The sequence below is a fragment of the Carassius gibelio genome, chromosome B22 (assembly GCF_023724105.1).
Source record: "Carassius gibelio isolate Cgi1373 ecotype wild population from Czech Republic chromosome B22, carGib1.2-hapl.c, whole genome shotgun sequence".
NCBI lineage: Eukaryota > Metazoa > Chordata > Actinopteri > Cypriniformes > Cyprinidae > Carassius > Carassius gibelio.
Genome location: NC_068417.1, coordinates 7,709,939 through 7,724,086, shown reverse-complemented (window position 1 = coordinate 7,724,086; position 14,148 = coordinate 7,709,939). Strand labels below are relative to the sequence as shown.

At 36.3% G+C, this 14,148-nt stretch overlaps 1 protein-coding gene across 2 annotated transcripts; it reads right to left on the bottom strand.

The window, feature by feature from the left end:
• Positions 1–2,899: 2,899 nt before the first annotated feature.
• On the bottom strand, positions 2,900–12,356 carry si:dkeyp-53d3.6 (uncharacterized protein LOC100006266 homolog). 2 transcript variants are annotated; one of them, XM_052590135.1, is made up of 4 exons: positions 11,500–12,356; positions 11,028–11,214; positions 9,068–9,192; positions 2,900–6,998 (listed from the first exon to the last, which is right to left on the bottom strand). In XM_052590135.1, exon 4 carries the CDS (start codon positions 6,991–6,993, stop codon positions 6,127–6,129), a length of 867 nt encoding a protein of 288 aa, XP_052446095.1. In that variant the 5' UTR covers positions 6,994–6,998; positions 9,068–9,192; positions 11,028–11,214; positions 11,500–12,356; the 3' UTR covers positions 2,900–6,126. The 2 variants fall into 2 exon arrangements, with proteins under 2 accessions (XP_052446095.1, XP_052446094.1); XM_052590134.1 differs by lacking the exons at positions 11,028–11,214; positions 11,500–12,356 and adding an exon at positions 10,385–10,874.
• Positions 12,357–14,148: the final 1,792 nt, after the last annotated feature.

Below are 14,148 nucleotides of genomic sequence, written 5' to 3'. Positions count from 1 at the left end.
AAACTCAGTGACTACTTGCCTCATAGACATGATAAACATTTTTATAAAATGCTTTGAATCACTAGGCTACTTTGAAACTAAATGATTCAAACTAAAATCAAAAACTCATTCATAATGTAATCTGTAAAGAGTCATTTATCTCTAAAGGCAGGTCCAGATGAGAAGATGAGTCCGGATCGTCAAATCCATCTTTGTGACACTGACAAATAATTCAAATATCCCCTAATTATTTGTATTATTTAAATGTTTTACTTATTTTGTTGTTGTTGTTTGTTTATTTTGAGCACTGTGCCAAAAGTGTGTTTGGCGTTCAGTATAAATATAGCCTACGGCAGACATTTTAGTGCCACGTTGAAAAATAACAAAATAAGATGAACTTCCTAATATTTTAGGAATATGGTAAAAAGTAATAAACAAAATTATAAACTCAACACTTTGGTTTGGCACCCATTTTTCTTGAGCTGAACTCATAGATTAATGGGCTTTTTTGATCTACACAAAAGGCTTATTTCTCTCAAATGTTGTTCACAAATCTGTCTAAATCTGTGTTGGTGAGCACTTCTCCTTTGCCGAGATAATCCATCCACCTCACAGGTGTGACATATCAAGATGCTGAATAGACAGCATGATTATTACACAGGTGTGCCTTAGTCTGGCCACAATAAAAGACCACTCTAAAATGTGACCGACTTGAGTGGGCAAAGGCTGACATTCAGTGGTCTCTGGCATTTTGGAGAGGAGTTCTCTTCACGGATGAATCCTGGTTTTCACTGTTCAGGGCAGATGGCAGACAGCGTTTATGGGATCGTGTGGGTGAGCGGTTTGCTTATGTCAACGTTGAGGATTGAGTGGCCCATGGCGGTGGGGTTATGGTATGGACAGGCGTATGTTATAAACAACGAACACAAGTGCATTTTATTGATGGCATTTTGAATGCACAGAGATGAAATCGTGAGGCCTATTGTTGTGCCATTCATTCACGACCATCACCTCAAGTTGCAGCATGATAATGCACAGCCCCATGCTGCAAGGATCTGTACACAATTCCTGGAAGCTGAAAACATCCCAGTTCTTGCACGGCCAGCATACTCACCAGACATATCACCCAGTGAGCACAGCCATTGAAGATGAGTGGACCAACATCCCACAGGCCACAAACAACAACCAGATCAACTCTATGTGAAGGAGATGTGTTGCACTGCTTGAGGCAAATGGTGGTCACTCCACATACTGACTGGTTTTCTTTTTTTCACTAAGCCTGCATTTATTTGATCCAAAGCACAGCAAAAACTGTAAAATAGTGAAATGTTTTTACTATTTGAAGTAACTGCTTTCTGTTTTAATGTATTTTAAAATGTATTTTATTCCTGTGATCAAAGCTGTATTTTCAGCATCATTACTCCAGTCTTCAGTGTCACATGATCCTCATGAAATCATTCTGATATGATTTGCCAGTCAAGAAACATTTATTATCATCATTATTATCAATATTTAAAACAGTTAAGTATTTTTTTTTCTTTTTGTCAGAATTCTTTGATGAATAGATTAATCTAAAGATCAGCATTTATCTGAAATAAAACGCTTTTGTAACTTTATACACTGTGGCACTCAAAAGCTTGGGGAAATACATTTTTGGAAATAAATCATATAAATTAATACTTTTATTTAAGCAAGGATGAAAAGACATTTCTAAAGCTACAAATGATTTATATTTCAGATAAATGCTGTTCTTCTGAACTTTCTATTCATCAAAGAAACTTGCTGGGAAAAAATACTACTCTTTTCAACATAATAATAATTACGTTTTTATCAGAATATTTGTGTTTTCTGAAGATCACGTGACACTTAAGACTGGAGTAATGATGCTAAAAAAATCAGATTTGATCACAGGAATAAATAACAGTTTAAAATCTATTCAAATATAAAGCTGTATTAATTATTATTTATATTTTCACATTTTTACTGCTTTTGCTTTGGATCAAATAAATGCAGGGGGTGAGCAGAAGAGACTTTTGACTGGTAGTTTACCAGCAGACATCGATGATTTGTTCCGTAACCCGCATTCAGAAAATAATGTCACTTTAATCATACATAGTTTGACATTTTTGCATACTGATTTAAGGACCCAGAAATCCTGTAATTAAGATATTTGCTTCACACAAGCAGTTGGAATCAACAGATTTGTCTTTCCCTCTTGTACTGGAAGCTGTAGTCAGACGTTTCAGGAAATCCTCCCAGTGATCCCTCAACAAGGTCTGGTCTACTTGGGGCTTCGACTGAAGTCTAAAAATAAGTTTAATACATCACCACTGGAAATGGTTTCTCTTTGTTAAAAGCAATAACTCATAAGTATTAAAATCAAAAGTATAACCAAGTCTTCAAATCGAGGTGTGGTGTGAATCTGCTCCAAACACGGCATTTCATAGTCATGCATAAAATATTCATTAGGCCATCCTTAAAAATATTTTGGTTTGCAGTAACAGTAATAAAAAAAAAAATAAAATAAAAAAATTTGGTGATGGTGATGACATAGGTATGAATTTAAACAAATTAGCATATCGTGACGTCACTGACTGGGTCTTCAACCCGTGCCTTCGGGTGCATCATTGCAAACCTCATTTTGATGCAGGCTATATAGACCACAAACTAATTTAAATATTTGACAAAAACATGTTTATTGCATGAATTTCAGGTGAGAAGAAAAAAAATGAGGTACTGTTTTACTTGCATCCACCGCTAGGTATCAATGCAACCTACAAATGAGAGACCGTTTACTTCACTTTCTTGGACTGTCACTTGAGTGACAAGTGTTCATTGAATCAATTTTGCGTGTTGTAGGGGGGTTTACAGTTAAAACCCAAGGACCAGATATTTGGCAATGAAGACCAGGAGTCAGAGATGAGTTCAATTAATAATAATAATTTTACTTGAAGAAAATAGTTAGCAATTTCATCAGCAGAAGTCAGCTTCAACACTCTAGAAAGAGTTCGTAGTCCGCCCCCCCGTACAACTCAAAATCAACCTCAGTTATACCCTGACAGAGGATACTAATTGTGTCAATACATAAGTCAACAAAATTCTGATTGGTTCCAAAATGTATTGTTTGTCCTGGGACTGTCTGAGCTTCTCCCTGATACTAACACACATACACAGGGAACTTATCTAAAATTCAAGGCTTTCTAGCACTGGCGAGTGTCTTATCATTACGGTTGGATACACACACATAATAAGTGGACATTTATCTTGAGGAAAAGAAACACAGCCCACATAAAGTTACACATTTCACTCATGCCATAACTTGATTAAAAGTCAAACAAGAAATCATGTAATAATATAATATAATTTCAGTATGAAGGATATGGCAACTCGGCACCCACTCCTTCAATGTCTAAATAAGTTTCATATGGCAAATAACACCAAATATAGGTAAATCCACGGACAACAGGTAGGAGGGATGTTAAGATTCAATATATTGGTAAAGACCAATATGATTTATTGTCGTGAAGTTACGTGCACAATGACAAACAGGAGTGCAACATTTTTGAAAAACAATAAGCATAGTGGACTGCCATAATGCAAAACATTTTCTGCAGGCTTAAACATGCCTATGTTTACTATTAAATTTCAACAACAACAAAAAATCACATAGGCGATTTTCTAGGGCTGTCAAAAAAATATTTTTTCGAATATTCGTCGAATTTAAAATAAAAATCCACATTCGAACAAAAACGTTGCATTCGAATTTTAGGTGTGCATTAAGGAAGCTTCCTTATGAGCCCCGGTACTTCACAGTCCGCGTTCCATTCCATCTCGCCGCGCGCACAGCCGTGTCTACACAACTTTCAAAGACGGACGAGCTCGACACGCAGTATCTGCCGTCTCATCTTTCACCTCGTGAACGCGCACCGTCTGTGGTCACAAAAAATTTCTGCACGCGGATGATGAAAAGGACATAATGCAGACAGTGTGCGGACGGCCGAAGTATACTTGATCTTTATCAGTGGCGCACGAGATGCGATGACGATTTATGTGGCATTACATTATAAGGCTATCCAGTTGAAGCCACTTAATAATAATAAAAAAAAAAGAGAGAGAGAGAACATGAATTTGGAGAAGATCATGTTTACATCAAAACTGAAATCAAGCCGTTCACACAGAATGCATATTTTGCTCATTTTCTAGAGGGACACCGTTGGACTCGCGTCTCGCACAAGAGAGCCGCATGTTTAGAAAGACATGTCAAATTAATGTATTTAATTTAATTTTATAAAAATATCTCGAGACTTTATGTTGGGTTTTTGTTCCCCGTCCCACTGCATCTCATGTTTTTAAATGAAAACAATTATTCTGTGTGACTGGTTTTACGACCTTTTTATTTATTTAACAATGCATGCATACATGATGCTGTTTTGTTTATAGTTCTTTAAGCAACTTAATAATAATTGGTTCATAAACATAACATTTCACAGTCATGTATTCTAATGCTTTGAATAAACATGCAGTAATATTTTGCATGATGCACTATCCTGAGGCCTCAGAACAGAAGCAAAAACTTTTCTTCAGGCGATTCAAGCCCGAAACTGTAAAAACTGTGAAAAGAGAAACATTGTGCAGAAGGATTATTTGCTGTTATGCGTGTGTGTCCTGGCTCAATAGAAATTTTTTTTTTTTCTCTTTTTCGAAACTTGTGTTGGTTGATTCGTGCAATAGATTTTCGAACATAAAGTGACAGTCGACACGGTCACGGTTTTAGACTAGAGAGGAGAAGAGATGGGAAAGATCTGGGCACAGTTTTTCCAGAACTTCGTGCCAAGTTAAAGCGGTATCGATCTGTTTTAATGAATGTTTTAGATGTATTATGGTGCCCGAACCCGTATGACTTTGAACAGAGACCGGGAACATTTAGTTTACTGCAGCCGCTGCCATCATTACCAAGCGCGAACCGTTGACTCTGACGGTGAACGAGACGAAGCGAAGGCACAGGCCACAGTGGGACATCCGTGTAAACACAGATGACGTCAAGGGTTTCTTTAATTAAAGAAGATAGCCTTCATTTGTATGTAGGCCTAGGTAATTTATATATTTACAATACTTACTTAAATATAATAAATAGTATTTTATTGCTTTTGTATTAGTTGTTTGAAGACAAAAAAAAAAAAATTGGTCGGTCTTAATGCAAATATCCAATCGGCAAGTCGATCTGACTAAAAGCAAAAGAATAATAATAATTGAGTTGGTCATAAATTGACAGAGTCGGTCGGGTTACGGCAAACAAGAATATTTTTAAGGATGGTCTTAATACCGTAAGGCTCCTTCTTTCTTACTTCCATATCTGTCAAACATAGTGAACACAAACGCCCACACACTTAACTCTCTTTGCAAGCACAAACCTAGGCTGCTCTAGTTACCCAAGCCAGGATGTGTGACATTTGTCACAGTTAACAAGTTCATAGTAACAGAAGTTAAAATGAATAATTGCAGCATCTCTCAAAGCAGCAAGCGAGTCTATCTCTACTTCTATCTCTATCTCTACTTCTACTTCAGTTGTGCCGCCTTAAATGTGACACCTTAAAGGCAGAACGCAGTTTCTAAACTACATATCAACACTTCTTGAGATAAGATAAAAAGATAGCATAACAGTTAGCAAGAAGTTTCATCTCGAAACAGTGTATGCTGCAAAATGCATTGCCGTGCAAAACCATTGTAGAACTTAAACAAGATGTGTATATATATATATACACACGTGGCACTTTTAACTGTTGCTAACCACAAGTTGAACAACACCAGATGGGGACATGTTCAAAATGCATCGAAAATATCTCTAGAACATTTGCTAAAGATTGCAACTCCAAATGATTTCCCAAGTAACTGGATCATTGTCCTTGTTTTTAAAGATGATTTTCTGATGTTCCAGCTCCTTGTTGTTTCCCTCCTCTCTTGTTTTTTTGTTTGTTTTTTACTTTGCAGCACCAGAACTTTTGAATCCCCTGGACAAGGAGATCATCAAAATTAATTTCTAGTTTACTTTGTTCATTGTTGCAGTTTCCAATTGAGAAATCGGGGAATAGCATATTTACTGGGTCACTGTAGACCTTACAGTTGATAGAAGTTATTTCCATACGATTTTCAGGTTTTGTCAAAACTATTGCAGATATTAGTGCCTTTATGTCTGAGGAGAGACGCGAACTGACTGAAGCTCTTCCCGCATGCAGTGCAGGGATACGGTTTCTCTCCGGTGTGGATCCTCTCGTGTGTCTTCAGATGTCCGGATTGATTAAATCTCTTGTCGCAGAACGAACACTGGAAAGGTTTTTCTCCAGAGTGAACTTTCTGGTGCACTTTCAGTTCGCTATTTGTAATAAACGACTTCCCACACTCGCCACATATGTGATTCTTCAGACCCTCGTGTCTTTTCTGGTGCACGATTAGAGATCCAAGCTCTGTGAAAGCTTTTCCACACAGCAAACACACATGAGGTTTCTCGCGCGTGTGGACTTTCGCGTGCTTTCTCAGGGATAGCGCTGTAAGAAAGGTTTTATCGCACTGATCGCAGTGAAACGGTCTTTCTCCGGAGTGAGAATGCAGATGTGATTTGAGAGCTCTTGCTTGCGTGAATCTCTTTTCACACAGACAGCATGCGAAAGGCTTCTCTCCAGTGTGGATGCGGGTGTGGATCTTAAAGGTGTTTCTATTAGCAAAACTCTTTCCGCAGTGAACACACGAATACGGTCTCTCTCCGGTATGAGTTCGCCGGTGCTCTTGAAAGTTTCTCTCGTATTTGAAACGCTTTCCACAATAATCGCACACGAATGGCTTCTCTCCAGTGTGAACTCGCATGTGAACCTGAAGGTTGTGTTTGTAGTTGAAAGCCTTTCCACACTGAGGGCAGGCGAAAGATTTTTTTGGCCTTGGCTCCGGTTGTTCTCCAGTTTCGATGGGATGGTGTTTCTCCTCCGCTTCTTTCAGTTCTTCGTCCTCATTGTTTTCATCCATCACGGCTGAAATTTAAGAACAATTTATCTCAGTAGAAAATAAAGTTGTCACAATGGTTGTTGACGTTTAAACATTGTAACCATGGTTTTGCAACACTAAATAGTATAAACATGCTTTTGTAGCAGAAGAAAACAAATAGTAATCAATAGGGCTAGGTTTTGACAAATTTCACAATTCGATTGCAATATCAATTATTTTGGATATCAGGTAGAGGGCATGCCAAATTTTACTCATGGAAAAAGAAAATCAACTAATTCTGTATAATATACCTGAGAGTCAGGAGTTACACTACTATAAAATAGAAAATTAAAATTAACTGATTTGTGGATAATCGCTTAAACTACACTCAATTAAGTCAAAATTGCATAATTAAATTTCTACTCCAATTCGTTTTTTATATAAACATTTAAATGATCACTTATTATTTGAACAGACAATGTTGAAGGACAGTAGAAAATTGTAAGAAAAAATGTATATATTTACCAAAATGCTTCTCTCTAAAGTTCATATTTCTAACTGACTAATGAGGTTTTATTTTGAGGTAAACGTGACATGACACGTTTACAATCCGTTACGTCTACATCTTTGTGCGGTTGATTACATGAGACAGGAATCAGATTTCGGCAAGCTGTAGCATACTCCAGCTTTTAACATGCCTTCAGATGATTATTCATGTTTATTTCATGCTGAAAATGTCGTTAAAGCGGCAGAGATGATCAATTTGTGCATCCTCTTGAACTGAGGCGATTTATCACTCCACATTTAACAAATACCAAAATGGTATTTATTGTTTTAAATACTACAATAAAATAGACATCATTTGAAATCTGAGACTGTGAGTGTCATATGAAAAGTCCCAAAGCACATAGCTTATTGCGATTTATTGGTAGGTGCGCTGGAACGATCCATTTATTACCTGAAAACAGGCTAAACGATTCTTGGGACTTACTAATCAATATTTACCAACCTATAGCCTCGGCCAGTACTTTATCCAAAGTTATTGAAAGGATTTTATTGAACAAGATGGAACATTTTGTCCTGACTTCTGATAACCAGTTTGGTTTTACACCGAAACATGGCACTGTTATGTGTATTTTGGCTCTAAAGGATAATTTAGGTTTTTATAACAGGCATAATTCCACAATTTTATGAGCTTTATTGATGCCTCTAAAGCCTTTGATCGTGTAAAACATGATTTTTTTTTTTTTTAAGTTATAGAGTTCCCAAATATTTAGTGATATATTCTATGTATTTTTGTTGGTATGCTCATCAATGAATGTATGTAAGATGGGGTAATTGTGTGTCTGCTCAATTCAGTGTATGTAATGGAGTTAGAAAGGGAAGAATTTGGTCTCTCTTTTTTTTATTTAATATTTAGATGGATGATTTATCAAAGCTGGTAAATGGTTGTATGGTTGGTCATACTATTATTAACCATTTGATGTATGCAGATTATTATTAATTTTTTTTGTCCATATAGTAGTGCTGGTCTTCAGCAGTTACTGAGGATTTGTTCTCGATATGGTTCATATTTTGATAATAAATATAATGCCAAAATAATATCAGTAGGAAAGGATGTAGCAGACTGAAAGTAGAATCTTGTTATATCATGTCACATTTTAATACCACCCTTTACATTTATTCCCCTAACGTGTTAAAATACATGGCGGATAATTTACATCTCATTAACTCAAACCTGACGAGTGTGGTGACCTCAGAGGATTATTTGTAGCGCAAAATTACGATCTGAAATGTATTTTTGTGTTGAACGTCCACAAACCGGAAGTGCAATAAACTAGTTAGAAAAAAAAGGCGTATAGAATAAAACTAAAGAAATGACACTTGAACCAAGAGAAAATATGTAATCTGCCACGCCACATTTTAAAAAACAAGTATTAATATTCTTAAAATAACACATAAATTCATGCAAGTGTTAGAAAGCAGGAGCTCCACTGATGCTGGGCAGTCGTTTTATTCACACACTAACGAAAAACGCACAGATCGGTCTTGGGATTTAAGAAGAGAGGTCGTTCAAACTGAGATCGCTATGCATCAGAAAATGCTTTTCTCTCACCCTAGATGATGCACCAATCCAGTCAATCACAGCCTAGAAACGAGTTGCGTTCATCGCATCCTTCTTCTTTCACTTTTGCGGTGGATGACAAACAGATTCGTGGCTCGTTTGCGCCTCCTGCTGGACTGGAGCGTGGGGAACATGGGTTTAATAGACAAGCTCAAGCACCATAAAGTGAGACTACGAAAATTAAATAAAATATTTAAAAAGTAATTAAAATGCAGGTAAACTTTTAAGGTACCATATTAAATAATAATAAAAAGACTTTCGAAATATGCAAGCAAGTCATTATTTTCAACGTCTTTTACTGAAATAATTAGTTCCTTGAAAATCAAAAGAAAAATATGTGGTTGTTGTATAGGAATAAAACATGCAAAACCTTTGTGTGATCTCTGTTACATAGCTTGTTTCAATACTGGATAACTTACTAACATTACTTGTCTCCATTTCTGTATGATTATCTTGAACTGCTTTTATGCTTTATTGACAAATACATGTTAAGTCACTTGTTGGAGTTACTTTCAAAAAGTTTTGATCACTACCATAGACTATGGTAAATAAACTCTAAAAACCTCTCTTTAACATGTATATTAATATATAGTAAAGCTATATATGTATCTATTTAGCATAGTAAATTAAAATATGAATACATTTACTTTTTGTTAAAAATTATACAGAACATTTACTTTTATTAGATATTGAAAAATACATACTTAAATATTTGCCAGATAGCAAAACTGACCGAAAGAGCCATTGAGCATATATTAATAACCCATAATTAATTCTGTAAAGTGAAGAGTATTGAGCTGTTTGTATGGTCTTATCATTTCTGTTTCATGTAGAATAAAACCACAGATTAATATATATATATATATATATACACACACACACACACACACACACACATACATACAAGTAGTTACTTTTTATTTGTTCATGTTCAAAACATTTTTAATGAGGCATGTTTTGAAGGCATTTAAAATACTAATACAATCATTTAAATGTTTGGAATAATTAAGATTGTTAATTGGTTTTAAAGGAAGTTTCTTCTGCTTAACAAAGCAGCATTTATTTGAGAAAATTACAGTAAAAAAACTGTAATATATTGTGAAATATTATTACAAATTAAAATAGCTGTTGAATATATTATAAAATGTGATTTATTACTGATCAAAGCTGAATTTTCAGCATCTTTCCTCCAGTCTTAAGTGTCACATGATCCTTCAGAAATCATTCTGTTTTGCTGCTCAAGATCACTTTCTTACAAGAAAGAAAATACTGACCCCAAACTTTTGTGTCCTACACACACACACACACCTCTTAGAAAGCCCTGGTTTCTGAAGATTAAAAGCGTATTGTGGCAACACAGAGTGATGTTTCTTCTTATGACTCAGCAGCTGGTTTGATTGGTTGAAACTCTTCCCACAGAGTGCAATGATATGGTTTCTCTCCGGTGTGAATCCTCTCATGTGCTTTTAGGGTTCCTGAGTGAGAGAACCTCTTATCGCAGTGTGATCACTTGTACAGTTTTTGTACGGTGAATCCTCTGGTGCACGTTCAAGTGTGTGGCTGATATAAACCCATTCCCGCACTCGAAACACACGTGAGTTCTTACACCGGTGTGTATCTTCTGATGCTCTTTAAAACCATCCAGTCGTGCCAAACTCTTTCCACACAGAGTACACAAGTATGGCTTCCCCTGCCTGCGAACTTGCAAGTGTCTCTTCAGTATGGATGATAAAAGAAAAGTTTTACCGCATTGATCGCAGTTAAATGGCCTGACAGCAGAAACCTATGGTTTTCTAACTTCTAAATGTGGTATTATTTGCTGGTTTTATTATGTTATTTCAAAGCTCTTTTGATTTTAACTACGCCAACTAAATCCAATGAACTGCATGCAGCTTTTGTGACCTGAATGTTTTTCAGTCTCATCACTGAAGGTTCAAGAATAAACACCAACCTGTTTGTTCTTCAGTGTGTTTGATTCTGCAGGGTTCTAGATGACTCATGTTCTCTCTGTCCTTCAATAAACTCTGGCTTTACAGATTTCACTTCTTCCTGGTGGACTGGATGCTCATCTTCAATGTTCCAGCATTAATTGTTGAATTGTTTTTAGTGGAACGTCACTGAAAATGTGATTGTTATCACTGTGCAGAGCAAAAAAATAAAAAATACATTGTTGTTTTTTTTTTACTCACATTATGTATAATACATTCTTAATCTTACATTTATCTGCACCCTGATTAACATATAGATTAGGAAATTTATGTAAACAACATTACAACTCATTGTTGTTGTTTGGAATCAGTCTGACTTTTACTGAATGAACTCGTGGAATCTATCAAAATTATGTTATTTTTACTTTAATTTATGTCATTCTCAAAACAAAAGCTTCATCTGTACTTCGGGAAATTGATTAGGTTAATACTGACCTCGTTACGTTCAACTGATCGACCGTTACTGCCGTTTTCAAATAAAGAGCGCGCGAAACACTGGAAATTACCTCAACTAAACCACCCTTGATAATTATTTGAAAATCATCCATATTTGTGCTATCTCTCACTAGACGTCTGTAATCATTATAAATATAATTTACTTCCATTAGTCATCAATTTTTAACTTAAATATATACGGTTTTATTAATTTACTATATACATTCAGGGCTCTCAAGTCTCACGCATTGGGCGTGAGACTCACGCATTTCAACCCGTTCACACGCTCACACGCCACACCTTGTATTTCTCACGCAGAGACATTACGAGGACAACGCCCACCAAGTTGCGGCGCTATTTTTTTAAACAGTGAAACAGGTAACGTAGAGGAATCAAGTGAGTTCCCCGAAGGCCCTGACACGCACCTGCTAATCGAATAAAAAAAATATAGCTACCGATCAGCCAATCAGAAAATAGCATTGCTGTATCCGGGTAAGATTTTTACAGGCTCGTGTGCAACACAGATCCAGACGCTCGCTGAAGTAGGTAACGTTACGGTTACAGACTTGTCAAGACAATGACACAGATTTTCACTATATGTTTTTTTTTTATCAATATATTAATTTAACATTTTTTAAAAACAGTCTAAGATATGTTTTGGTCTGATGGTTATTATGACCCCGACACGCACGCAATTTTGGCCATTATACGTGGTCGGCCGTAGCTTTTGTGCCTATTATTAGCCCACTATTATTTTTTTATTGCCAAAGTTACACGTTGAAGAGGATGCGGGGCTACTCTGACAGTTTTATATAAGAGACTTCTATAATAGGCCTATCCATAATACTTGTATGGCAGTATCCATAATAGTTAAAAAAAAAAAAACAAATTATTTCCTTTTATTTTTACTGCACCTCATCCTGGTCCCCATTTTCAAAACGTTTTGCCTAGGCTATTTCATTATATTTTATCCAATGTATAATATTGATTATTGCATTCGTCTATTTCAAAGATGTCAGGGAAGAGGCAAAGGAGCAATCTTTCATGCTTTGTTCTAAAAGATCTGGGCCCGTATTCATAAAGAATCTTAATGCAAAAAGTAGTTCCTAGTGACAAAATTCTAAGAAAATTCTTAGAAATGTGGGCGTTTACTTTTAAAATTAAAGAAAAAAATCCTAGTAAAGAAAAAAGTAATTCAGAAAGCATCTTATCCCTTAAAAGAGGTCTTAAGGTAAAATTTGTTATGAGCACAGACGAGGACTTTTAAGAGGCTTAAGAGTTTCTTTAGCAGAGGAGAAAATGGCAGAAAGACGAAGAGACAGAAGAAATGTGTTGCAGACAATGGATGACAATGAGTTAATAAGACGGTATAGATTATATAATAATTTAATATAATATAATTTAATATATAAATTAAAGTAATCACTACATTACAATATTTGGCAACTGGGAACATGCAACAATGCAATAGTGATGATTTGGGTCTGTCACAACCTTCTGTAAGCAGAGTGATCACACAAACAATTACAGCACTTTCAGAACATCTTATTGTGTCGCAGTTCATTTCGTTTCCACTGGACATTCCCACCTTGCAAGCTCAAAAAACTGCATTTATGAATATAGCAGGTTTATAGGTGCGCACAAGCAGGGAGAATGAAACGTTAATAGTTTGTGCTATACGCTCCCATGTCTGCTTCTTGTGCCTTGCTGTGACACTCGGCCCACATTTTCCTTTAAGAATGGCCTTGTGTTCATCCACTAACTGGGCTAACAGTAAACACTGTTCCTCTGTCCAGTTTGGCTTTCTCGCTCTTCTTGGCTTTGATTCCATGTTTGATACATTAAAACCAACACTCAAACCGCCACTTAAATAGGACAGCAATCACTGTAATTGGAAAGAGTGGAACAATTTTTATCATTCTAAGCCAATCAAATACCTTATAGGAAATTAAAAGCATGGTTAATAAAAAAATAGAATTCATATACACACATATAATGTGTGTGTGTGTGTGTGTGTGTGTGTGTGTGTGTGAGAGAGAGAGAGAGAGAGAACGGTCAAATAGGAAAAATTACGCATGTAAATTTAAAGTGAGGATTAGAATAGACCCTATACTTAAAATCACTCTTTTTTTTCCTTCTTGGACAACCAGCCAATCAGAGTCTTCAAAAGATTGTGTCATACATAGCAACCGGTTCAACCCCGCCTCCTCACTAAGATAAACGTTTTTGTCTTTTCCTTACTCAGAGTTGCTCTCAGATCGGTCCCGAATCGCTTTTAAGCTAAGACTCCTACGTAAAAGTTTTTAAGCTAAATTAAGAGTTTTCTGAGAGGATTCTTAGAATCTTTATGAATGCGGGCCCAGCTCCCTAAAAAGGTGGCTAGGTCAGAGGAGGAGGCTGTGGAGAATACAGTAGGGGAGGGAGTTAGGGTGCCAGAAGAGGATGGGTGCATGGAAGAGACTGTGGAGGACCATAGAGGAAACAGTGGAGAACCCACTGGAAACAGGGAAAAAGAGAGGGTTATGTAGAGCAGCCACCTGTAGGTGTTCCTTTAAGAAGGAGTGGTCAACCCGATCACCATTCATCACAATGGGAACCACCAGCTCTTTTTACTGGTGCTTAGTCTGCAGACAAGATAACTCCTGTGTC